The sequence below is a fragment of the Urocampus carinirostris genome, chromosome 16, assembly GCF_059441175.1.
Source record: "Urocampus carinirostris isolate Australia breed hairy pipefish chromosome 16, RoL_Ucar_1.0, whole genome shotgun sequence".
NCBI lineage: Eukaryota > Metazoa > Chordata > Actinopteri > Syngnathiformes > Syngnathidae > Urocampus > Urocampus carinirostris.
Genome location: NC_142364.1, coordinates 19,861,068 through 19,887,671, shown reverse-complemented (window position 1 = coordinate 19,887,671; position 26,604 = coordinate 19,861,068). Strand labels below are relative to the sequence as shown.

General features: G+C 40.0%; 1 protein-coding gene across 4 annotated transcripts in view; it reads left to right on the top strand.

Moving 5' to 3' along the window:
* cabp1b (calcium binding protein 1b) overlaps positions 1-26,604 on the top strand; it is a 59,880-nt gene that overhangs the window by 20,641 nt on the left and 12,635 nt on the right. For 2 of the 4 annotated variants that reach the window (XM_088355701.1, XM_088355700.1), the window contains 2 exons: positions 25,719-25,749; positions 25,824-25,967. In XM_088355701.1, coding sequence (XP_088211827.1) covers positions 25,719-25,749; positions 25,824-25,967 — 175 coding nt within the window. Of the gene's footprint in view, positions 1-9,743; positions 9,885-9,925; positions 10,437-20,593; positions 20,766-25,718; positions 25,750-25,823; positions 25,968-26,604 lie in introns of those variants that run through there. The other 2 variants (XM_088355703.1, XM_088355702.1) reach the window with 2 other exon arrangements.

The following is a 26,604-nucleotide window of genomic DNA, read 5'->3' as shown; positions in this document are numbered from 1 at the left end:
ATATGTTTATTACATGACATAAATGTGTCCATTATCATAGTTTTAAAATGTTTTGATTTGAGAAATACATTATTTTCCAATTTACATCAAGTATGTTATTTCAAGATGCAAATACATTTTTGATTTTATGACATAGTATAAATCTGTCTATTAAAATTGTATTAAGCTGTATTTTAATGTTTTTAAGATAAATCACTCTCCTATGTAATTAAATGTTATTTTGCAAAGAAAGTACATTTGAACATTTTTATTGTGTAACATACATACACCTAATATTTTAACATTTTACTATATTATTATTAATTTTTTAAATAAATTATTATCCAATTGATGTTTATCATTTTATTTTGAAATACAAATCTATTTTGGGGACTAAATGGTTGGAGGGGTTTATTTACACAAAAAGACTTACATTCGCTCCAGGATAAAGCACCGGTACACTGAAATACTAGTTTAAATTCAATTTTTTGTTGTTGCTTACATTTTAAAAATGTAGATTTAAAAGAAAAAAAACTAAGGCGTTTTAAGGGCAGAAAAGAAGTAGTCTGATGCATTGAGATTTGTTTGCAGCCATACGGCTAGGAGAACGTCTAATCTCGGGAAGCTGGTTAGTACTTGGTTGGGAGACCGTCTTGGAATCAGTCATTTGGCGCACGCTCTGTTGTGACAGCACTGACTTACTTCACCGTTGTGGTTGGTTGGTTAGTTGTTTGGTTGGATCCCTTAACCACTAGGGTTGTAGGGGGCACCGTTTCCTGTGGTGTGTCTTGGGCAAGTACCGCCCAGTGGCACCCATCCCTCTCCAGACCAACATATGTTTACACTCGGTTTTGAACCAGGGACCTTTTGCGTAAAGGGCGAATGTGCTAACCACTGCCCCGTACAGTTGTCAAAATGAATTTCCCCAAGGTGACCAAAACAATAAATTAAATCAAATTAAATGGGAGTGTTTGACAGACTGCGGCACGGTGGTTGGGTGGTTAGCGTGCAGAGATTCAGGGTTCAAGTCTGGCTACTGCAGCCTCCTCTGTGTGGAGTTTATAGGTTCTCTCCATGCCTGCGTGGGTTTCCTCCCACATCCCAAAAATGTCAGGTTTCTTTGTCGGTCCAAATTGTCCCTAGGTGCGAATGAGCGAGTGAGTTGTCTCTGTGTGCCCTGTGATTGGCTGGCAACCAGTTCAGGGTGTCAACTGCCCACTGCCGAAGATAGTTGGGGTGGGCTCCAGCACCCCTGAGACCCTACTTAGGCTAAGCAGAGCAGATATTGGATGGATAGATGTTTGACAGATCCAAATGCAGGACACAAGGAGACGTAAACAAAGGGAGTACCTTTAAAAAGATGGTTAAGTCAAGTCAAGTCAAATTTATTTATATAGCCCTTAATCACAAAAATGTCTCAAAGGACTGCACAGGATTACAGTTACAAAATTACACAATTACCTCATCTTAAACCAGCAAACCAGCATGCGGGCAAGGAAAAACTCAAAAACCTCAGTGTGGGGAGAAAAGAGAAACCTTGAGAAAGGACCTCACATGTGGTAATCCCCCTTCCAGGATTGAACAGGGTGAATTACAATTAGCATTACTGTATTTAGAATAGTAAACACTAGGTAAAATGTTGAAAATGTCCGGAAAGAGCATGACATCAACGACGACGCCAGCTGGTAAATGCAGGGGTTGACATGCTGCAGGTCAGACCCCGGTCCGTTGACCCATCCCAGATCATCCTTCTCCTTCGTATCAGCCAGGCAGGCCTCAGAAAAAGACAGGACAAAACAGAATACAAGGTGGGCATCAATCATATGCTTTGGAATAGAAGTGTGTCTTAAGCCTCAATTTAAAAACTTCCGTTGAGGTTGCAGATCTTATCTCCAGAGGCAGGGCGTTCCACAACACCGGGGCCCGGATGGAGAACGCTCTCGAGCCCGCAGACTTCTTGGCTCTCGGAGTCACAAGTAGACCGGCATTTTCCGAGCGCAGACTCCGTGCAGGAACATAGGGGGAAATCAAATCGGAGAGATAAGAGGGTGCAAGCCCATGCAAACATTTATATGTTAATAAGAGAACCTTAAAGTCACATCTTAAGTGGACTGGGAGCCAGTGCAAGTTGAAGATCTTCGTACAATGATGGAACTGAAGTAGAATGCCTGGGAGGAGAAGCTTGTCGCATTTGTGAGTGAATAACTTGAGCAGAATTTAAAAACAAGTCAGCAACTTAAGGTGGGAGCCCGGAGTATTTAATTTACGGTGGGGCTTTGTAGTTGATGAGGAGCACCTGGACAGTGAAGGGTTTTATACATTTTACTATAAAGGTTTTTATATGATTAAATACAAGTTACGTTTATCGAGTGCAATGAAGATTTTCACTGAGTGGGTTTCAGGTCACGCTGTTCCAAATGCGGAATGTTTTGGCTGGGGAATTTTGATAACAGGACTTTGACGAAGGACGGCAGGCATTGTTTTGATAAACGCTCTGCTGTTTTGAGTTTCTCCAGACATCGAGTCGAGGGGGTGGACCCCACGTGGGGGCTTTCCTGGCACGGCCATGGGAGGAGCCGGCACACCAGCTTGCTGAAAAAAACGTGGGCAGAGAGAAGGAAGCAGAATATCGAGAGAGGAGGCTTGACAGAGACTCGAGCGACACTAATTCGGCTAATTTGGCCATCTATTCAATGGAGTTCACTTAGTTAAATTGTTTAGGAAATTAAATCTGCCCCGTGTGGGAATGCCGGTCCCTTGTTAATTTTCCATCAAGAAACAAGCCCGCATTGTTAGGTGAATGTAGGTTGTGTTTGGTTAATGGAGTCAGATAACTAATTCGAACAATTTGGTGAACGGTATGTTTTAATATTTATAACAACAGAAAAGCTGAGAGGGTGATTGGAAAATGGGTTGATGCTGCCGTCTTTAAGAGAACGTCAGGCGCTGAACCATGACAATACAGTGTTGATGATTATGCTGTTTATAATTCACGGAGATCATTTTTTATACTGATTAGCTTGAAGGGCTATCATTCCTAAACTAACAAATTTTTTTGGGTTCGAACAATTTTATTGACACTTTTAACAGCAATTAAACACATTCACAATTTCACCATATCATATTCTAACAAGGTTTCTGGAGGTAAAGTGAAAGTGTGACATTCTACCTTTGCTCTTTATTTCCGCCAAAGCTTTTAGTTCTTGTTTGATCGCGTCCTTCTTTCATCACAGTGCTCCCCTTTATGATGAGTCGAGGGTTGTTTATTAAAATGGCCACCCCATCGTCACGGTTATCCATATTTTATTACCAAAGTGTGATTATTAGACGTAAAAATGACCCAGTCAACAACTAAAACATCATGCCAGGTCAAATGACGCAGGCTACACAGTAGTACTTAGAGGAGCTACCTGGTGCCCTCGAGCCCCACGTTGGAGACCCTTGATGCAGGCACTGACATATTAATAAAATCAAGGTTCACGGAGCACTAATGAGGATGCAACTCTGGACAGAAAATATGAAAATAAATAATATTAGCAAAAAAAATTAACAGAATACATAATTAAAATGGAGGCAGCACGGCAGCGCAGTGGTTAGCGCTTGTGTGGCACAGTTCAAAGGTCTTGGGAACCTCCTGTGTGGGTTCAAATCCAGCTACCGAACTTCCTGTGCGGAGTTTGTATGTTCTCCCCGTGCTTGCGTGGGTTTCCTCCGGGCACTCCGGTTTCCTCCCACATTCAAAAGACATGCATTTCAGGTGGATTGGCCGGTCCAAATTGTCCCTAGGTGTGAATGAGCGAGCGAGTTGTCTGTCCCCGTGTGCCTCTGCGATTGGCTGGCAACCAGTTCAGGGTGTCCCCTGCCCACTGCCCGATGATTGCTGGGATGGGCTCCAGCACCCCCGCGACCCTACTGAGGATAAGCGGTGCAGCTAATGAGATGAGATGAGATAATTAAAATGGGGCAGCACGGCGGCACAGTGGTTAGCGGCACAGTTCTAAGGTCTTGGGAACTTTCTGTGTGGGTTCAAATCCAGCTACCGGACTTCCTGTGCGGAGTTTATATGTTCTCCCCGTGCTTGCGTGGGTTTCCTCCGGGCACTCCGGTTTCCTCCCACATTCAAAAGACATGCATTTCAGGTGGATTGGCCGGTCCAAATTGTCCCTAGGTGTGAATGAGCGAGCGAGTTGTCTGTCCCCGTGTGCCTCTGCGATTGGCTGGCAACCAGTTCAGGGTGTCCCCTGCCCACTGCCCGATGATTGCTGGGATGGGCTCCAGCACCCCCGCGACCCTACTGAGGATAAGCGGTGCAGCTAATGAGATGAGATAAGATAATTAAAATTTATTTTATTTCTGTCCATTTTTTTAAATTTGAACATCCGTTCTGCACGTCGTGAACTTTGATGAAATTTGGAAGAATGTAAATAAAAGAAATCCTTCGCTTCGGGAGTTATTCAAATATGAGAGCGAGACAAGGACGCGAAAGGGGAGGAAAAAGTCATGGAATCGGAGATACGGGACCACGCTCACGCACACGCACGCTCCTGCGTGATTTGATGGGAGCTGACAGCGCGTGTGCGTGATGTCCAATGAGTTCTGAAGTTCACAATGAGCCTGCGGTGCGAGGCTGCGTGAATCATCCAGCAAGAAACATTCGTGCGCGCGCACGCACACGCGATATCGCCAGCGTGCGCGCGCACACAGAATGATCGCCATTGTATTAAAATGAAGTTCTCGGACCAAATGATTCAACTATACAAAATGTTGTGCGTGTTGGTGTGGCGGATAGTGTGCAGAGAAATACGTGTTTCAATACAAAATTGCGCTCAACACTATTATAGTAGAAAAAAATGTGATTTTTAATAATATACGGTTGCTCTTATTTGCATAGTTTCCGGCTATATTTTTGGGGTAGGTGTTGGAAAAAGGTAAATATATCATAGTCAAAACTGTTTAGACGAGCGGTCTCCACCCGGGTGCTCCCTAAGGGCAGCTCAGGTGCCCACGAACCTGTTCTGAAAATACTGTACCCCACCAAGGCTGGGTCATTGAGATTTTCTAGTAAAATGTTCTTTTTTGTGTGTGTGGTTGACTTATCTTGCTTTTTGTCTTTATTTTTTCTCTCTTTCTCTCTAGTGTTCTCTTTTATTGATGTTTACTATTGTTTGTGTACTGTAACTCAATGCTAAAATGTAATTTACCCTGGTCATCCTGGAAGGGGGATTACCACTTTTGAGGCCCCTTCTCAAGGTTTCTTTTTTCCTCACGCTGAGGTTTTGAGATTTTCCTTGCCCGCATGTTGGTTTAAGATGAGGTAATAGTGTGATTAAGGGCTATATAAATAAATGTGACTTGACTTGACTTTTTCTTCCTCTCTAACTTTCTTTATTCATTTATTTATTTTTCTCTCTCACCCCTTGTCTCTATCTCACTTGTGCTCCTTCTCTCATTTTCTCTCTTTCTTTCTCCCTTTCTTTTTTAGCTTTCTCTTTCACACTACTCTTTTTCTCTCTTTTTCTTTCACCTTATTTTCTCTCTCTCAATTGCTCTCGCTTCTCTTTCTCTTTTTCTTTCTTTTTCTCTTTCTCTTTCTTCTTTTCTTTCTTTTTTTCTTTCTTTCTTTCTTTATTTATTTCTTTATTTGTTTTCCCTTACTTTTGGTCTTTCATTTTTTTCATTCTTTCTTTCCTTCTTTCTTTCTTTCTATCTTTCTCTCTCCCTCTCTTTCTCTTTCATTTCTATTTCTCTCTTTCTTCCTCTATCTTTTCTTTCTTTCTTTTTTCTTTCTTTTTTTCTTTCTTTCTATTTTTTTCTAAGTTGTGTTCTTTTTTCTTTGTTTGTTACTTTTGTTCTTTTTTACTTTCTTACTTGTGTTCTTCCTTTCTTTTCTTACTTTTGTTCTTTCTTTCATTCTTTCTTTCTATCTTTCATCCATCTATTATTATATATTTCTATCCTTTTCTCTTATTTTTGCTTTTTTTTGTTTTATTCTTCCTTTCCTTCTTACTTTCTTTCTTTCCTTCTTTCTTACTTTCTTACTAATGTTCTTTCTTTCTTTTCTTACTTTCTTTCTATCTTTATTTTTTTAATTTTTCTTTCTTTCCTTCTTTCTTTCTTTCTTTCTTTCTTTCTTTCTTTCTTTCTCTCTTTTCTCTTTATTTTTTTCTCTTCTTCCTTCTTTCTTTCTTTCTTTCTTTCTTTCTTTCTTATTTTCTGCTATTTCTTTCTTTCTTTCTTTCTTTCTTTCTTATTTTCCTGTATTTCTTTCTTTCTTTCTTATTTTCCTGTATTTCTTTCTTTCTTTCTTTCTTATTTTCCTGTATTTCTTTCTTTCTTTCTTTTTTTCTTGTGAGGAGGATTGGATTGTCACTTTATATTGTTTTACTGTTGACTTTTTTTGTGAACAAAGTATTCGAAGTGCAGTTGCAGATTTCTACTTGACCAGTTGTCTTAGGTTGTGAACATTTTGTTTATTTATTTATGTCTTCTTGAGGAATTGTCTAACTAAAGATGGTGAAACTAAATCTTTATTGTTTTACAACTGACTTTTGTTGTTGTTTTTCATTTGTTTTGTTTGTTTAAATCCAGGATTAAAACACACTTCTATTCTATATCTTATGAATGGCCTATATTTCCTTGTGATGATATCTGTGTGTTAATTGTTATTACAACATCCATTGCAGCCTGGTCATCCTCAAAGGCGGATTACTTCATGTGCGGTCCCTTCTCAAGGTTTCTTCATTTTCCTCATGTTGCGGTTTTGGAGATTTTCCTTGCCCTCATAAAGGTTTTAGATCAGGGGATGGTGTAATAATAGTCTCTGGTTTGGAGTAATCTGTGGTCTCTGCAGCCCTTTGAGACTCCTTGTAATTAAGGGCTATACAATTAAACCAGACCTGACTTGACTTGAACAAATTACTCGAAGTACAGTAGGCTATGTCTACTTGACCAGATGTGTCAGCTTGCGAGAGTTATGTTTCATTTATTATACTCACTTTATACTGTTTACTGATGATTGTTATTTTATCATACTGATTAAATTTTGAATTCTTTGAAATGCAACTTCCTTTTAAAGTAAGGGAAATAATTACTTTCTCTGGTAACTAGTTACTTTTACTATAGACTTATCTGGTTACGAACTCAGTGACTTTTTAGAAGAATGAGTAACTATACCGAATTACTTGTCTTGTAGAGTATTTGATTTCAGATTACAGTTGAAAGCAAGAGAGTTTAGGAATCTGGATTTGCAATTGTGAGTATTTTCTCCCAAAAAGCGATTTGGCCTCTTCCTGCTGCTGGAGTAAAAGTGCCGATTCAGCAGGAAGGGGCCCGTCATGGCGTTTGCCATCATTCCGCTTCAATTAACGTATTCATCATTATAGCGTGGTGGGGGTTAGCGCTTAGCGCTTAGCACATCTGCCTCAGACGCTCAGATCTCGGCTGCGCTTTTCCTTCGGGGACTTGACGTGTTCTCCAAGCGCTCACAAGGCTTTTGGCGAGGTTCTATAGCTTTTTTTTGTGTGTTCCAAAAAACGAAAATGATGTTGTGAAATGGGTCCTGCTGTCCTCCTGAAGAGCGTCGGATCATTTTAACATTCCACAAACATTGCATTCATTCAACTATCATCGAGCACTCCATACATCCATCCATTCATTCATCCAACATTTATCCATCTGCACATCCATCGTTCATCCATCCATCCATGCATCCATCTGTTCATCTGTCCATCCCTTAACAGTTCTTCTTTCATTATTTCCCTCCATCTATACATCCATTCTTTAGACATTAATCCATGCATTTATTCATCTATTCAACAGCCATCTGTTTTTCAGTCCTTACTTTAATCACAGACCAGGAACGGAGACAGGACCCAATAGCGTTCGTTTTACTCAGTTAGTATTAAGAAAGAGAGCAGTGCTTGCATCCACGATCCGAGGATCGTCGGTCACGGGTAGCGGGTGGCAGGAACGCGGAAGTGGCACTTCCGTGTCAAGCGAGGGTAGCGAGAAAACAGGTCGATGGCCAGGACGGGGGAGCAAAACTGAAACGGGTGCAGAAAAGAGGTCGGCAACAGGTATCAGGCAGGAAAACAGGGCAGGATAATGTTGGAGAGTACAAAAGCTTACCTAGCTGAGAGCATAGGTTCGCAGATGGTCTGAAGGGTTCCTTTCGGAAGACGGGAGTTTAAGAACAGTCCAACAGCCAATCAGGTCCCGCGGCTGTTGGCGCCAACGAGGCAGCCGCAGGTGCCCTGAATCAGTAATCATGACATAATCTAGCCAACCTGTATCACTCCATCCATCTTTCTATCGTTTCGCTCATCCACCGTTCCATCTTTACTGTCATCCATTCATCCATCAATCTATCCGTCCATCCATCTGTCTCTCTGTCCATCCATCCATGCATCCATCCTTCATCCAACAGTGCATCCTTTGATTCATCCATCCATCTGTCTGTGTGTCCATCCATCCATCCATCCATCCATCCATCCATCCTTCACCTGTGCATCCTTTCATCCATTCATCCATCATCCATCCATCAATCTGTGGATCAGTCCATCAATCCGTCCATCGAAGTATCAATTTATCCATCTATCATCTATCCATCCATTAATCCACTCATCCATTCACCCATTTAACTTACATCGATCCAACATTCATCCTTCTGCACATCCATACATCTGTTTATCTGTCCATTTGTAAATCCATCCAATATTCCATCCATCTGTCCATCTGTCCTTCCATCCATTAATTCATCCATCTGTCCATTTGTGTCCATCCATCCATCCTTCACCTAACAGTTCATCTTTTCATCCATTCCAAATCCATCCCTCAGTCCATCCATATCTCATATATCCATCTACCATTCATCTGCAACATCCGTCTATCCTTCCATCTGTTTATCCATCCATTAATCCACACATCTGTCCATCTGTGTCCATCCATCCAGACATACATCCATCCATACATCCATCTATCCATCCATCACCTAACTTTGCATCCTTTCATCCATGCATCTATCATCCATCCATCCATCAATCTATGTATTAATCCATTGATCCGTCCATCCAACTATCAATTCATCCATCCATCTATCCATCCATTAATCCACTCATCCATTCACCCATTTAACTTACATCCATCATTTTATCCATCTACCATCTATCCATCTATACATTCATTCATACGAATCCATCCATCTGTCCATCCATTTCTCATCCATCCATCTACCATTCATCTGCAACATCCGTCTATCCATCCATCTGTCCATCCATTCATTAATCCATCCATCTGTCTATCTGTCCATCCATCCATTAATCCATCCATCTTTTTATCTGTCCATCTGTCCATCCATCCAAAAAACCACACATCTGTCCATCTGTGTCCACCCTTCCATACATCCATCCATACATACGCAAATACATACATACATCATTCATCCATCCACAGTGTAAATCCCTCACCTGTTTTCCACTTGGATCTTTTTAGTCACTGTTATTACTATTTAGTCACGTTGGTCAAAAGCTATTGCCAATAAATTATTTTGCTTGTGTAACGGAGCGTGTCTGAACGATTCAAGGCAATTTATGCTGCTTGGGAAAAAATATGAATAAATCCACAAACACAGGTTCAGTTTTGCGTGCGCACACACATTTAGAGCAGCTGCGCGTCCCTTGGGTGGATGTTTTGGTCTACATCCAAGGCCTTCGAGCTTAAATGACTTGAGGTCATGAGTGCGTGCATGGATGGATGGACGGATGGATGGATGCTAAAGCCATAAAGTGGGGAAAAGAAGCAGGGGAGTGTTTTATTTTTAGATCCGTGTGCACGCGTGTGTGTGTTTGTGTGCTTGTAGGTATCTGTGCGTTCGGGATTAGCCTCTGCGGCATCTTGCTCCGGAGAAGGTAATATGCTTGTCCGAAAGAACCTCTTCTGTGGAATTTGCATAGATTTGGCAAAGCGGGGTGACGTGAGGGAGAGAGGATGAGAAGGAAGGGAAGCGAGTAAGTGAGCGAGGGAGCGAGAGCGAGGGAAGGAGACGGGCTAGAGGGGAGGGATGCAAAGACCGTCGGCGAGAGGACGGAGCGATTAACCCGTCTTTTCCACTCGCACCTCCGATCCGTCCTTCGTTCTCCTTCATCTGGCTCGCAGACCTCCCCCCCCTGTACGCGACCTCCCACCTCCCCCTACCTCCACTCTCATCCCTTCCCTCCATCATCTCTCTTCACTTCTACCCAAATGTCCTCTCCCATCAGTCAATGAGCCAGTGAAACCTTCTTCCCCCTTTCCAATCATCCCCATCATCCCAATGCGTGCCAGGAGACGCTCCCCGAAACTCATGCACGCGCCGCCGCCGCTACACAAACTCGGGGGGGAAACATAAGGCGAGACCGCCGAGCTCGCCGCTTTTTGAAATGGGCAATTCGGTAAAGTCGCTCAAAATTTTCACCAAGAAGGTAAGCGCTTTTCTCTTGGCTCTGCTCTCTTGCATGTTTGCTCCTCCATTGACCCGACTGGACCTGAAGTAACTGGACTTTCGGACTTGACATTCAGAGAGTGTTTCATACTTGTCAAACTCCAGGGCTCCATGCCCTTACAAACTGTCGTATATTCCCTTACAAAATACAAAATAATCTTACACCATGTTTTTTTTTTTTAAAAGTGTTTGTTTATGTAGTTTAACATGTTATATTGTACAAGTGTTTCGTTATATCATATATATTGTCAATTTACATTTTGTTGTGAGATCCTGAGTCGGTCGACATGAATGAGGTTTATTATAAAAAAAGTTCAAAAATTAAGTGAAATACATGCAAATATAATCAAGTAGAATAATACATTTTTCTTATTCAAATTATTCACTCATTTTCGGCATTAAATTATTGTTGGTAATATACTGATTAAAGGGATAACCACAAACCTGTCTTTTTTCATATTCTCCTTTCATACTTTTTTCTTAACTTCTTTATATAACATGGTGGTAGTCGGTGTATACCGGATGGTACCCATCATTGACAAATTTGCGTTTTTCCGTACAGATTTCCTTGTACGTCGTACACGTCTTAAAATGCATAATAAACGTACTTTGTACGGCAAAAACGTATGGTTTTTCCTCAAGGGAAATATCAGTTTTGGGATTATATTTTATGTGTTCTGTAATCTTGCCTGTTGATGTGATGCATGTGTGCTGTGAAGGATAAATAAATTATGGAGAGTTGCAGAACTTTAAAAACCAAAAAGACATGTCATTAAAAATGATTAATCACCACAATAATGTATTGAGCAACTTACTATCCCTATTCTATTTAGCTATTACCCATTATTTTAGGTAATGGGTCCAATTGATCCATTAAAAAGGCAGCCTGTTGTTACACATCCTTACGTTGTGAGTGACAATATAAAATACAAACATTTACCCCTTCCATTAGGCAACTGGTTTAATTGAAGTGTATTACTAATGTATTATTGTCATTTTTGACAACATAGTTTGCAATGAGATTGGACACAGCACGCCAGGATAAAGACTTGTAATAGAAAAAAACAAAATAATTTTCTGTATAGTGCTTGAAGACTGGCATAAATTGGAAACATTTTTTGCATATTGAGTCAAAAAGGCCAATATAAATTGCTACTTTACACTTCTAATTATATCAGGGGTCAAATTGACCCATTAAAAGTGAATCTGTTACGGTTGCTATGGCGCCCAATCGGCCCCACCCGTGTGGCGCCAGCTGCGGCTCATTGACAGAGTGGCTTTCCGTCTGCTTAAGCTCAGTGCTCTCATTCTTCCTTTTTCAGTCCTTTAACAAATCTCTGCCCCGCAAGACGTTAGTTTTGACTCGGTCCTGTTTCCTGTTGGCATTTCCTGTCCGGTATTGTTCCCATTTATTTTTGTCCTGTTTAATATCGGTTTCCAGTTTTATTCCCGTCTATTTTTGTACTGTTTATTATGCTCTCCTGTTTTCGTTCCCGTCTAGTTTGTCCTGTTTTATTTAGATATCCTGTTTCATTATCAATCCTGTCTGTCCCGTCCTGTCCGGTATTGACTGTCCAATATCTACTCAGGGCAATTGGTATTGATCTCGTCGGCCTCTGGCTTCCCATCGTTTTACGCCAGACTGCTACCTAACGTGCATGACTCCCCATTTCCCGTAAAATAAAAGGCTTGTGCGAGAAATGTCACGCGTTTGGGTGTTGATCCTGTTCTGGTTCATGACAGAGTCTGTTTCTCATCCTTTAACATATTGGGTCATGATGACCTCTCAAATATCTCTTTTAACCCGTTCTATCATGTAACAGGTCATATTAAAGTATTCAAATATAAGAGTTTTATTTTTCTCCTTTTGATATATTATGCGTTTATTTGACTTGTTCTAAGTTATTTTTTACCCATCCGATTCACTAGCGCGCTAAAATGACCCTTAAACAATAAAAGGATATCCCTTTTTATTTAACAATGTCAAATATATCCATTAAAAGGGAATATATAACCCATCTGATAAGAAATATGGTTAAATGACCCTTAAACAATAAAATAGTACTGTTCTTATCAAGTTACTGATTCACCCATTGAAATTTTAACCAATACCCATCCTGTTATTTAGTAGTTCAAATGGACACCTTTTACACAGTTTTTATGTCGTGCGTCAATTTGGCCCAGGTAAAGGTTATTTACTTACTTTTCTAGGTGTAATTTGTTACCATTTTTGTGGTGTACAGTATTGGGTACATTTGACCTGGATTAAACTTTTAAGAATGTTATTAAATGAAAAGTTCTGCTTTGAACAAATTAAAGTATTTTTTTTCATCCATTAAAGAGAATAAAGTCAACAATATAACTTTTTCTGTGTCACTGAATAAAATTCACCCATTTAAGTATATGTTAAACACTAAAAAAAAATCCTGATCATTAAATTGGGTCACAACAAAATCATACACAACCCGGAAATTGATTTTTATTGACATTTGTGATTATTTAAAAAACAATTTTTCATAAAAAAAACTATTCTTTAAAATGGGTCAAACATGATATCAAGGAACATCCTTTCCATGATGTTTAACCGTCCTGTATTACTCGTATGACTGTGTTGGTGTGGAGAGGGATGGGCGCCACCAGGCTGTATTTACCCAAGACACACTACAGGAAATGGTGCCCCTACGACCCTAGTGGGATCCAACCAACCAACCAACCAACCAATACTATAAAGAATGTTACTTCTAACTGAATTTACTATGAGTCAATGTATGTATATCGGGTGGGTTGGTGGATGGTTCCATTAACTACTGGGGCACCATTTCCTGTGGTGTGCCATGGGCAAGTACAGCATGGTCGTGCCCATCCGTCAGGATTTTTCTTTATTTCCTGTTTTACCGGAAACCAGAGCTAAAAGAAAATCTTGTTAACATTTTTGGTGACAATTAAAATTTGGCTTTAGGTCACTCAAAACATATTAGAGTCATACTAAATACAACAAATCTTCTGTAGTTGACGAAAATTATTTATAGCAAAATATGATATGCAGACGCTGCTCTACTTATGAACGAGCTAGGTTCCGGACGATCGTTCGTAAGTTGTATTTGTTCGTAAGTTGCTTCAGTGGTATATTTTGTATGTTTGACATTTATATAAGTATATTTAAGGCTTGTATCATTAACCTGTATTGCTTTGTACTAAAAAATAAACACTTCAGAAAATAATATACTCTATAAAGATAAATAAAGTTGATTTTAACTTACTTTTAGGAGATGGGCTTCAAGAGGTCCTCCTCTGTGGTAGAGAGTGGACGGAAAAAAAGCGATCCAACCATTTTCTCAACCGCATCAAGCTTTCTTATTCCACTTTCATTTCAAAAGAAACGGCTCGCATATTCTTTACACTTTACACCAACCATATTGAATGGATGTACGAGATATTAAACAACAAAAACATCAAAGTTCTTAGCGCGCTAGAGATACAGAACACGTAGTATGTTTACACATGAACTAGGAAGTAGATGCCACATTTCTTCTTCGAGGTGGATGCTGGTTGAGCACTCACAGCGCCGCACGCCGGTAGCGGCGGAAAGAAGCACTACAGTACTGTCCTGTACTCGGAAAAAGGTGCGCAATACAACATCTAACTTACAGCAATTTTTCGACACCATGAAAAATATGTTCGTGTATACCGTTTTTCGCAAGTCAAATGGTCGTAAGTAGGGGAGCGTCTGTACGCATTTTCTATGAAAAGTACGAAATCTGCTCGACACTCGCAGTTTATTTTTGGCCAAGAGACACTTTAGACTTAAAAATGTCTCTCTTAAAGGGACAGTGTGTATTACTTAACGCCTATTTGTGGTTAGAAAAACCTGAATTAATTAAAAAAAAGGGATGTGAACAGTAATGAAAAATACACCAAGTATTATATACATGTGTATTTTTTAGAATACTCGTTGGCATTTATTTTACAAAACATGAGGCTCACTACAAGGAACTGACATGATTGTCATTTTGCTGCTACGCGTACCCAAAAAATGAGAAGTTAGACTTTGAGTCTCTATAGTTTGCCTTCTTCCTTATCCTTTAAAGCACTTAAAGCTACACCACTCCATACAGTGACATCTAGTGGTCAAATTATACACACTATCACTTTAAACGCCACAATTCGGAAAAAAATTAAAATTTGAAAATGATTTTTGTACATTCTGAAATATGATTTTCAATTTTGACAGCTCTGATATTAGACGGATTTAGTTTTCCTAATTCTTAAAATGGATCCGTTTAACTCGCAACCATTATAAGCACTCCAACACTTTAAATAATCTTATACTTGTATGATTCCTTAATATTTACATATTGTCTTTATTAATTTCCTTTTAAAAAAAAACAACTGAAATTCTCTTGATTTTTCTTTTTAATGAGCAGCACAATTCACTGCTAATGGTAATTGCTAAGAGTGATGCTATCAAATTTTATCATAACATCAGCATAAAGATCACTGTTAATAGACGTCCAAATTACTTCAATTACTGTATAGCAAGGGTCACAAACGTTCGGCTCGCGAGCTAGACACGGCTCTTTTCGTGTGTTCATCTGGCTCGGAGATATGAGTGAACCTCTGCACACATAGCACATTTTGATAGAACCAGAACAGATACAGGAACCAATCGCGTGACATTCTCATAAGCCCTTTATTTTATGGGAAATGGGGAGTCATGCGCGTTAGGAAGCCGGTCTGGCGTGGAAGGACAGGACGCCAGAGACAGACGAGATCGATAACGACTTAGGGTTACAAAAATAAACAGGAGAAACTAGACGGGAACCAAAACTGGCGAAACTAACCAATAGGACAAGAATAGACAGAAAACAAAACTGGAACCCGAAATTAAACCGTACAAAAATAACAGGAACAATACTGGACTGCAGATATCACAGGAAAACAGGACAGAACCCACGTCTTGTGGGGCAGAAGTTCGTTGACGGGCGGACACTCAAGCAAGAGAGCGCTGAACTTTATATACACAGAAAGTCAATCTCTAAACGAGCCGCAGCTGGCACAACACGGGCGGGGCCAATTGGGCACCACAGCAACCGAGACACACACGTGCGTGGCCAATTGGGCTCCACGTCAACTGTGACACACACGGGCGTGGCCAAGTGGGCGCCCTGGCAACCATGTCACACACAGGTGCGGCCAAGTGGGCGCCATGGCAACCATGACAGATTTGCCTAAATACCTTCGTATCCCTCTCATTTGCAATATTTTGTGACATTTTTACAAAAGAACTCTGCTTGCACATTGTTTGAAAACCCTTGTTAACGACATGACAGTCAATCTTAAATGTAATCCCAAAATCTTAATCATGCATGGTACATTTGTTGATATGGGACACAGGCCCTGGCATTATTTTCATAGATTTTTTCAAATTATTTAGCAGTTAAATAACGTGTGCTGGAGAATTAGCTTTAGGATTTGGTGGTTTCGTTCAATTTCGACTTAAAATATATGAAAAAAATGGAAATATTTTTCTTTCACGAGTCAAGAGGGTTCCGGACCCCTGCTGTACTGATACCTCACGTTGTCAATCTTAAGAAAAATGGTCGCATCTGTTGTTTCGGTTGCAAAGCCTTCAATTGGCTGCTCAGTGACTCGCTACCAGCAGCAGCTGCACGTTGTTGTCATGTATAGAGTCGAAACCATCCGAGCGCACGTGCCGGACGACTCCTTACCCGACTTTGGCCTTTTTCCTCCCGTCTTTTTTTTTCTTCTCCTTCATGCGTGTTATATAACAGTCCGCGTGTGGCTCGGTAGTCATTTTCTGGCACGATGTATTCTCGGCAAACATGCATCACTTGCTCAGATTAGCCAGTGGGCATCGAACCCTCGTGCTCGGCCAATGCAGAAATGCGGCTGCGGCTCAGGCTGCAAGCTGGCGGATGGAGTGCCAAGGTTGTGCAGGGCAGAGGTTCTTAAATGGGGGTACCTGTAGACCTAGGGGTCCTTGAGATCGTTAATGCCAAATACAGCATTTGCTTTCTTTTTTCTATAGTTGCAAAAAAATATTCTTTCAGGACCAGAACGGAAACAGGACCCACTTACGTAACGTTTACCACAAGTTTCATTGAAGGAACGAGGAAGGGCTGCGCCCACGATCCGGTGTTCGCTCTCGTACTCGGCTTGCGATCCGAACACGGAAGTGGACCTTCTGTAGCGAAAAAGGCTTACCTTGCAGACGGACTGACCACAGGGGATTGACAGGACAGGGTTTAAATAGTGGGGAAGCCAATCTGTCAACAAGCTGCAGCTGGCGCCACACGGGCAGGGCCAATTGGGCGCCATGGCAACCGTGACAATTCTTGTCCCATTGGCAGTTCATTTTTCCTATTATAAGTAAAACATATTTTATACATATGTAACTTTTTCTAGAAAAATTTCTTAAAAGATGTATATTTTTTAGTTTATTTCATTTGATCTTTTTTAAATCAGAAAAAAACCTCAAACTAACAAACAAATAAATAAATTCAGTAAATAAATTATTACTATAAAAAAAATACAAATAGCTAAATTTAATGTAAAATAAAATCTGCCTTAAAGCAATTATTCTTGTTTAAATTCTTTAGTCCCTTTTTTTTAATTTATTTTCCTTTTTAAAAATATTTCTCTCGTGACAAACAACACAATTATGTAAATGATTTGTGACCGGGACAAGAACGGTTTTACATAGATTTTTCAGAAAATAAAACAATAATCATACTTAAATTATTTGTCAAAAAGGCCCCTTTTTTTAAAAAAACTTTTTGTTTGATAAAACAAGCAAAATAATCAGTTAACAGGATATTGGTAAGGGATGAAAACATTTTTTACTAGGGTGTATATCAATGAAAGAAAAGTTTTAAAACACTGGTTTGGAACAGGGGTCTCCAACGTGGTGCATTGTAAATACTTGAAATGGTTGCCACGTTTCTTGGGTTAGGCATTGGGCTAGGGTTGGGAGCTAGTGTTTCAAATAAGTTTCAAATAAGTAAGCTTCAAATAAGTGTTTTAAACTTGTTTTATGGATCCAAAGTAGGATTACCACTAGAGTAAGGTTTAGGTTGGAGGTGAGGATTTACAGTTTGAGCTCCATTTTGGGGTTTTAAACTGTTTGTTGGTTTTAAAAATAGGGCTACGATTTGAAACAAGGTTAAGTATATGGTTCCAGATAGAGTTAAGTATAAGACTGGGGTTAGGAGCTAAGGATAGGGCTGCAAAATAGGGGTTTAAACCGATTTTAGGGTTCTGAAATAAGGTTGGGGCTAGGTTAGGGTTTGAAACTAAGGTTCAGACTCAATGATTAACCTGGTAATAAAATAATACCAACATAGTTGAATGAATGAATGTATGATTGAATGAATGAATGAATGAAAACTTTATTCGAACATCAAAATAAAAACAGAACAAAAACAATAACTCAACAACAACACAACGCTACATAATATGTTCGAAAAGGGGTAGCAAGAAGCAAATGCTTATAATCCCTACCCCAGCATCTTTCCCACCAAATATACCAATGATATAACAACAATTGTAATAATATAATAGCAATTATGATATAATAATAGCAACAATAACACAAAGTTAATTAGACGCACTATTCCCAATCTCGCGCACCACTCATACCCCACCCTCCTCATCTCTGTATTTTGCCAGGAATGTTTTTTTGTATTTAAATTTGAACAAGTAAATAGTAGGACATTGTTTGATCTCGTCTTGAAAATTGTTCCAAGGTTTGACTCCACACACAGACACACACATACGTTTCCTGGTTCTTCTCACCTTTGGGATTATGAATTCACTACAGCCCCTTAAATTATAATTTCCCTCTTTCCGAATGAACAATTTACATATGTTTTCTGGTACTATGTTTTTGTTGACCTTAAATAGCAGTTGTGCAGTGAGAAATTTTACTAAATCATCTCATTTTAATAATTTGGACTGCAGGAATGAAATATTAGTATGATCTCGATATCATACCCTGTGTATGGTTCTGATTGCATGTTTTTGGAGGATAAAAAAGGGCTGTAGTGAAATTTTCTTGCCCCAGACTTTGTGAAGTAAGGCAGAACTAGAGGACAATATAATAAATACAATGCATTATAGTTTTAAATGAATTTGGCTTTATAAATTATTTAAATACTTTTAGAAACCGTAGTTTGTATGTGTCTGATGTGTGTTTTGCAGCTTAATTTATTGTCTATTATGACCCTAAAAACTTAATTTCTGATACAGCGTCTATTGCAGCACCATCCATTTTTACTTCTAAATCTTGATTTGCCTTGTGATTACGAAAGAATATTACTTTGGTTTTATTTAAATTTAAAGATAATTTATTTATACCCATCCATACTTTTAGGTTAATTAATTCACAATTAATACTGGTAAGCAAATCAATATAGTTATCATTTGAGTAGAAAATGTTAGTGTCGTCCGCAAATATTACTATTTTCAATAGTTTTGAAACGTTAAAAGTCTTCATAGTCTTCATTATTTTAGAAATGCATGTAAACTAGGTGCTCTTGAGAGTATGGGACGGTGTGTCGCTGTGGCGTTTGCTTCTTAAATCTTTGTGCGGCGACCGCAACTCTGGGTGATTCGCCGTGACAGTGGAGCTATCTGAAGATGAGATCTGTGATGTCACGTTCTATTTTCAGTCTTTTTATGGCTACGTTTTGTTTAGATGCACCGCTAACAAGGAAGCGGCCCGCTTTTTAATTAACCTGTAGCTCCATCTGTAATTGGCATGTCTTTGCGCAAGGGCTTCGTTCGGCCTCGGGCGAGGAGCTTAATTGGCGATTAGGAGAAAATGGCTGGCTGCGCATGAAAATGATTCTTCGGACTGTCCTATAAATCATGCGTGAGGTTCGGGTGCTTATTTCGGGCTGCCATGCATTATATTAGGACAGAGAATGTGTTTTAGACCAGTCTGTTTTCTGCCATATGGTTGTGTTTCCTTCCTTCCTTACTTGCTTCCTTTCCTTTCTTTCTCTCTTCCTTTCTTCTGCTCTTCCTTTTTTCCTTTCTTCTGGCCTTTGTTTCTTCCTTTCTTCTTTCCTTCCTTCCTTGCTTCCTTTCTTTCTTTCATCTTCTCTTCCTTTCATCCATTCTTCCTTCCTCCCTTACCTTCTATCCTCCTTTCTTTGCCTCATTTCTTCCTTTCTTTTTTCTTCCTTCCATCCTTCCATCTTTACATCCTTCTGCCTTTCTGACTTCATTCCTTCCTTCCTTTCTAACATTCTTTCTTCCTTTCTTCCATTCTTCCTTACATTCTATCTTCCTTCCTTGCTTCCTTTCTTCCTTTCTTCTTTTTATCCTTCCATCCTTCCATCTTTCCTTCCTTTGTTCCTTTCTTCCTTTCTGCCATTCTGCCTACCTTCCTTCCTTCCTTCCTTTCTTTCATTATTTCATGCTCTCTTCCTTTCTTCCATTCTTCCATCCTACCTTACCTTCTATCTTTCTTCCTTGCTTCCTTTCCTTCTTTCTTCCTTCCATCCTTCCATCTTACATCCTTCCATCCTTCCATTCTGCCTTTCTTCCTTACTTTGTTCCTTCCTTCCTTTCTTCCATTCTTTCTTCCTTTTTTCCATCCTTCCATCTTCCTTCTTTCATTCCATCGTTCCATCTTTCCAGCTTTCCTTCGTTTCTTCCTTTTTGCCTTCCTTCCTTACCTTCTATCTTCCTTCTTTGCTTCTGTTCTTCCTTTCCTTCTTTATATCCTTCCATCCTTTCAGCTTTGCTTCCTTTCTTCCTTTTTACCTTTCTTTATTCCTCTTATCCTTTCTTTCTTCCTTCCTTCCTTCCGTCCTTTCATACTTCCATATTTTCTATACATTTATATATATATATATATATATATATATTGCATACATATACATGGGGAATTATTTTTTGGGAGGATAAAGTAGAGGGGTAAATATCCCATTACTGAGTATAAAACCTCAATTGCCTCAGTTTTCGGCGAGTTCCATTCCATTATGACTGACATAAGATCAACAGATGACTGACAGACTCCCTCACGACCAACTCCTCACCTCCCCCACGTCGATTCAAACCGACTCTATCGCTCTCAAAACCCTAACACTGGACCGATTCCCGCTCCAGGACCCAAAGAAGAACTACAAAGCGGTGCAGTCCAGTGAGGAAAAGGGCTCAGGGGGGGGGCATCTGGAGCCGCTAGTGGCCCTGGCCCAGAACGGAACCAACATGCACAATGTGTTGGGGCCCGCGTGCATCTTCCTACGAAAGGGCTTCGCCGAGAACCGGCAGGCTGTACGTAAGTCCGAAAAGTAGCACCTACAGTCATCTTGGTTACATCTCCATTCTGCCATGTGGAAAAATAACTTTTAACTATTTTTAAATTCTTAATTTGTTATATTACTTCTATACACATGATGAAATTTCTTTTATTTTTTGTTATCTTAGTCACGGATAAAAATTAAAAGTGAAGGAGAGAAATCGTAACTCATCGCTGTATGACCAGAGATTGTGAGAATCGGGGTTTGTAAGGGTGCTTGAAAACCTTGAAAATTCTTGAATCTTAGTGTTGTGTTGTCAAAGTTTGAAAAGTGCTTCAATTTTGGGTCATGTGCTTGTAAATGCTTTGAAAGATTTTGCCATGTTTCCTGGCAGTCTGACTCAATAAACTACTTGTTCAATGGAGAAAAATAAAACAAGTCTGTTGAAAAATGACACCAACACTGCCCTCATGATTAACTGCAGCTAGCATTAGTTTTTATAATGTTATTGCATGAAGTGGTGTTGCAACCCTATGGGTTGCACGCATGAGGACTGGTGCATACTACTTCTAAACAGGACAAATGTGTATTAGTGCAAGGATTACGTATCTATTATGGACTTTTATCATGGTCCATGCAAAAAAATCAAGATAGCGTTTCCAAGTGATAATTTGTAAGAGAAAAAACTTCCTGCAACTGAAAACTTAAGCTGCATATCATTTTTAAATGGGAAGTGATTTGTCTATAATATATTGACACACACATTGTTTGGATCAGGGGTGTCAAACAGGTGGCCCACGGGCCGGATCAGGCCCGCTAAAGGATTGAATCCGGCCCGCAAGAGAACACTCAGAGAAGCGCAAGAGAAAAAAGAAATGCAGGTTTAAGTATGTCCACTTGATGTTGCCAAAGCCAGGTGCTTCTCATAAAGACGCTGTACTTGTATTTATTTCTCTTTCACTCTCTCTCTCTTTTCCTCCCCTTTACTCTCATTCTCTTTCTCTCTTCATCTCTCTCTCTCTCTCTTTCTGTCTCTGCGTTTCTTTTTTTCTTTCTTTGTTCCTCTTTGTCTCTTTCTCTCTGTGTCTTTCTACCTTCTTTTGCCCTCTCTTCCTTTTGACCTTTTCTCTCTTTTATTTCTCTCTCTTGCTTTTCCCTTCTCTCTTTCTCCCCTTCTCTCTGTCTCTTCTTCTCTTTTCTCTTTTCTCTCTTTATATTTTTCTTTGGATTTCTTTCTTTCTCTCGCTTTCTTTCCCTCTCTCTCACTATTTCTCTTTTTATCTCTTTTATTTAATCACCTTCTCTCTCCCCCTCTCTCTCTTTTATTTCCCTCTCCCTCTTTCTCCCTTTCTTTCTTTGTCCCTCCCTCTCTCTTTTTTTCTCCCTCTTTCTCTTATTTTATTCTTTCTAATAGACTAGTCCGGCCCCCGAAAGAATGCTTGTTCTAACGTGGCACCCTGAGTTAAAATTAGTATGACAACCCTGGTACATATTCCAATTTACTCAATTTCTAAAAATCATATATCTTTGGAAAGCTCATACAAATTATACATAATTGAAGAAAATCAAAATTTCCTCTCCCTTGAATGCAGCATTACTTCAGGTTATGGGAGAGGCGGGGCTTGATGGAAACGTAAGTAAATTGGATGGATAAAGTAAGGCTGGCTGATAATTTCTTTTTTATTTTTTCCAATCTAAAACTACACATTTTTAAACCTTGCTGGCTAGAGCAAATATTAAAGTGTGTTTCAGACAGACTAAAAATCCAAGGACAAATACTTGTTCTTAAAATCAACGCTTTTTGTCACAATTTTCATACAAAACAAAGTCAAACAATTCTTACAAACTCTCACAACTCAGTTTTATTTTTTGCTTTCTGTTTAGTACCTTCAAGGACATCCTGAGAGTATAACTGAATATCCACTATTGAGTGGAATTTGAATATATTTTACTTTGAAATAAAATGACTTTTAATTACAGCTTGAGCGGCATATTGGCAGAGGGACGACCTTGGAAAAAAAATGAATTCCTTTGTTCAAAATGTTGTCCGTCCAAAGAAAGAAATGCATCTTGCACAGGGGATTACTTCACTTTATGACAGGCTTATCACACGTCAGTTTTTTCACACTCCTCTTCTTGAACAAATCACATCCGTCAGGAGAGGCGAGCGTGACTGTGCTGATGAGTTGTGAGATGGCTCTTTTTTGTGCCGTCCCGCTTGCACGGTCTCGCTTCTCACGAATGCACCTTTGCGCTACTAGGCCACACTGTGTGTCAAGATTGATCCATCCGTCCATCCATTATCTGCACCGCTTATCCTCAGTAGGGTCACGGGGGTGCTGGAGTCCATCCCAGCTATCTTCGGGCAGTGGGCAGGGGACACCATGAACTGGTTGCCAGCCAGTCGCAGGGCACACAGGGACAGACAACTGTCACGCTCATTCACACTGAGGGACAATTTGGATCGGCCAATTAACCTGACATACATCTTTTTAGAATGTGCGAGGAAACCGGAGTGCCCGGAGTAAACCCACGCAAGCACGGGGAGAACATGCAAACTCCATTTCATGACCTCAGAACTGTGCCACACACGTGCTAACCACTATGCTGCCGTGCTGCCGTAAAGATTGATAATAAATAAATATTATTGATGAAGGCTGGCACGGCGGGTGAGTGGTTTGTGTCATGATTGCTGACTCAGGGCACCTGTGACTGCCCAATTGGCGCCAACAGCCCTGAGCGCTGATTGGTTCAAAGACTCTTTTTAAACCCCAGGCTTCCAAGAGGAAGCTGTTAGACCGTTTGCGAACCTATGCTCCCAGCTAGGCAAGCTCCATACCTTCCGACATTTTCCTGCTCTGTTTTCTCCTGCCTGATACCTGCTGCCGACCTGTTTCTTGACCCGTTTCTGCGCCGCTCTTCCATCCTGACCATCGACCTGTTTTGCCCTGTTTCCTGCCTGATACCTGTTGCTGACCTCTTTTCTGGACTTGATACTGCTCTCCCGTTCCGGCTATTGACCAGTATCCCTGCTGCCTACAATTATCCACTCTCGACACGAAAGTGCCACTTCCGCGTTCCTGCCACCTGCTAGCCGTATCCGTCAATCATCGGATCGTGGAAGCAAGCACTGCTCTCTCTCTTTATCAATAAAACTGAGTAAACGAACACTACTGGGTCCTCTCTTCATTTCTGGTTCGTGTGTCCAAGGCACAGTTCTGAGGTCATGGAATCAAATCCAGCTACCAGCCTTCCTGTTCAGAGTTTGCATGTTCTCCCCGAGCCTGCGTGAGTTTCCTCCGTGCACTCCGGTTTCCTCCCACATTCCAAAAGACATGCTTATCAGGTTAATTGGCCGGTCTAAATTGTCCCTAGGTGTGGATGAGCGAGTGAGTTGTCTGTCCCGGTGTGCCCTGCGACTGGCTGGCAACCAGTTCAGGGTGTCCCCTGCCAACTGCCTAAAGATAGCTGGGATGGGCTCCGACACCCCCGCACCCTTACTGGGGATAAGCGGTGCAGATAATGGATAGATGGATCATTATCAAATAAATTGTCTTTCAAAAAGATTTTTCCCATGAGGGCAGAACTTCATATTGTATATGACACCGTGTTGTGACGCTTAATTCTTATCAAAGATGAATAACCCGTCAACTGTTATTATCCAACAAAAGTCATTGCAGGTCTGTTTACCTTTTACCCTCATGTTAATGATCCCGAATAGCAGATGTAACTTTGTCCATCCTTCAAGTTGGGTAGCATCACAGAGAGCGTAGTTGCTTGAGAGGAGTTTTGTATCTTCAGCCTCATAAAATGAAACAGGAGAGCGGTTCTTTGGGTTGTTATTTATAGTAGCTAAAATGGGATTCCACATTTTTATTAATAGGCTTGTTCTTAACAAGTTAGGTCAAGTACTTTAGTGCTAAAAAACGGTAAAATTACTAGTTACTGTTAACTCTTTCGTTTGACAAATTTTACAAGCTCCACAAATTGGAATTGATCACTTTCTGTGGAAAAAAATCAATAAGTGACATGAATGTCCTCCAAAAACACGGGTCAAAAAATGGGACCAAGTTGATCCATTTTCCTTGCCGTTTCGTCTAAAATTGTTTAGGGTTTTCTGGACCAAGGGGCCTCAAATGCAATTTACCTAGGGGGGGGCAGAGCAAAAGTCTGAGTGAGGTTGGGACAAATCTGGTTTACCTCGAGAAAATCTCAGACAAGAACAACTAACTGTCCTCAATTATCTTTTTTCTTTTTTTTTTTTTTACATTTTATACACAAAATAAGATCTAAAAATATAAAAATGTAAGGAAATAAAGTGAAAATAAATCAATCAGTATTAAGAAACCCACAATTAGCATGGGCTGCACTCACATTGAACTTATTTAGACAGGGGCCTGAACCTATCATCCCAAGGAGTCACAATTGTTCTAAACAAAGTGTTTTCTCTTCCTTTTTTTCTGGTTGATGTAGCTTCCTCGTTTGTTTTTCTATCGTACATCTTTTGAGAAATTGTTTGACAATAATCAGAATACCTTGAAGTACTTAAAACGCATATTCAGAAAAAAAGACTACAACAACAAAATGACCCAGTCTGTTTAGTATATGCTAAACCATTTCTGGATGGGGGTGATAGTTGACTTCTCTCGTACAATAAAACATTACACAATTTCTGTCGGTTTTGTTTCTGCAGAATAACACAGGACGTTGGGTCACTGAACCCAAGTAATGGGCCCAGTTTTGACCTAAACCTGGGAGATTTTTAACCCAAATGTTTTAAGAGTTCAGAATCACATTAAAATGTCATGAAAACAGTTATTTGGCACTGAGTGGGTTGATAATTTTAACATTTTTATCTTAGAGGAATAACACAAGCACACATGTACAATATTTTCTCTTTATTTATCATGCTGTCACAAAAAAGTGATCTTGCAGTTTTCATACAAACAACTGTGTTGGTTTTTAACCCTGCCCCATGTGTTTCCTCACAGGACCGCGAGTTACGGCCAGAAGAAATGGATGGTGAGCGACAGCGACAAAAATAAAACAGACCCTAGTTTAGGTGTGTAATAATTGCTCCGTGATGTTGCTCGCAGAGCTGCGCGAGGCGTTCAAGGAGTTCGACAAGGACAAAGACGGCTTCATCGGCTGCAAAGACTTGGGCAATTGCATGAGAACGATGGGATACATGCCCACGGAGATGGAGCTGATTGAACTCAGCCAGCAGATCAACATGAATCGTAAGTATTAAGTTCATTTTTGTGGCCATGTTTCAAAAATAAGAAAAAAAAACAGTAACAACATAGATCTAAGCAAGATTGAGATAACCTAGACAAAATATTGACTGAGAACCTTGAGCGGACTGTTTCAAGGCTGGGTTAAGGTAACAAACTATAATACGTGGACGAAAGCTAGCATGGAAGATCAGTGATAGAGGAGAGAATTTTATTGTAAAACTCACTGGGGCAATGCACAATCCTGTAAGATAGAAGAAAGGCTTACAAGACTAAAAATTCAGGACCTAAAAGTGGTAATCACAAGATCATAGTAACTGATAAAATCAGCATCACCATAGCAATTGCATAGCAACTACACATATCACATGAAACATGTCATAATAATCGTATGGGACCTCGCAAAGTATGACCTCTGTATGTTTAAAAAAAATATTGTGCTAGAATAAAGTGTAACTGCACCTCCACTACACTAGGTGGCAGTGGCACTCTTACTAAGGGGGCGAGAGGTTTTGTCACTAATATACTGTAACTGATAATATAAGCATAGCAGGTATGTAACCACTGCTATTATCAGTCTTGTATACCAACCGGAAGCGCCTTAACAGCTGCATGGCAACTAAGAATATGACGGGTGACAAAG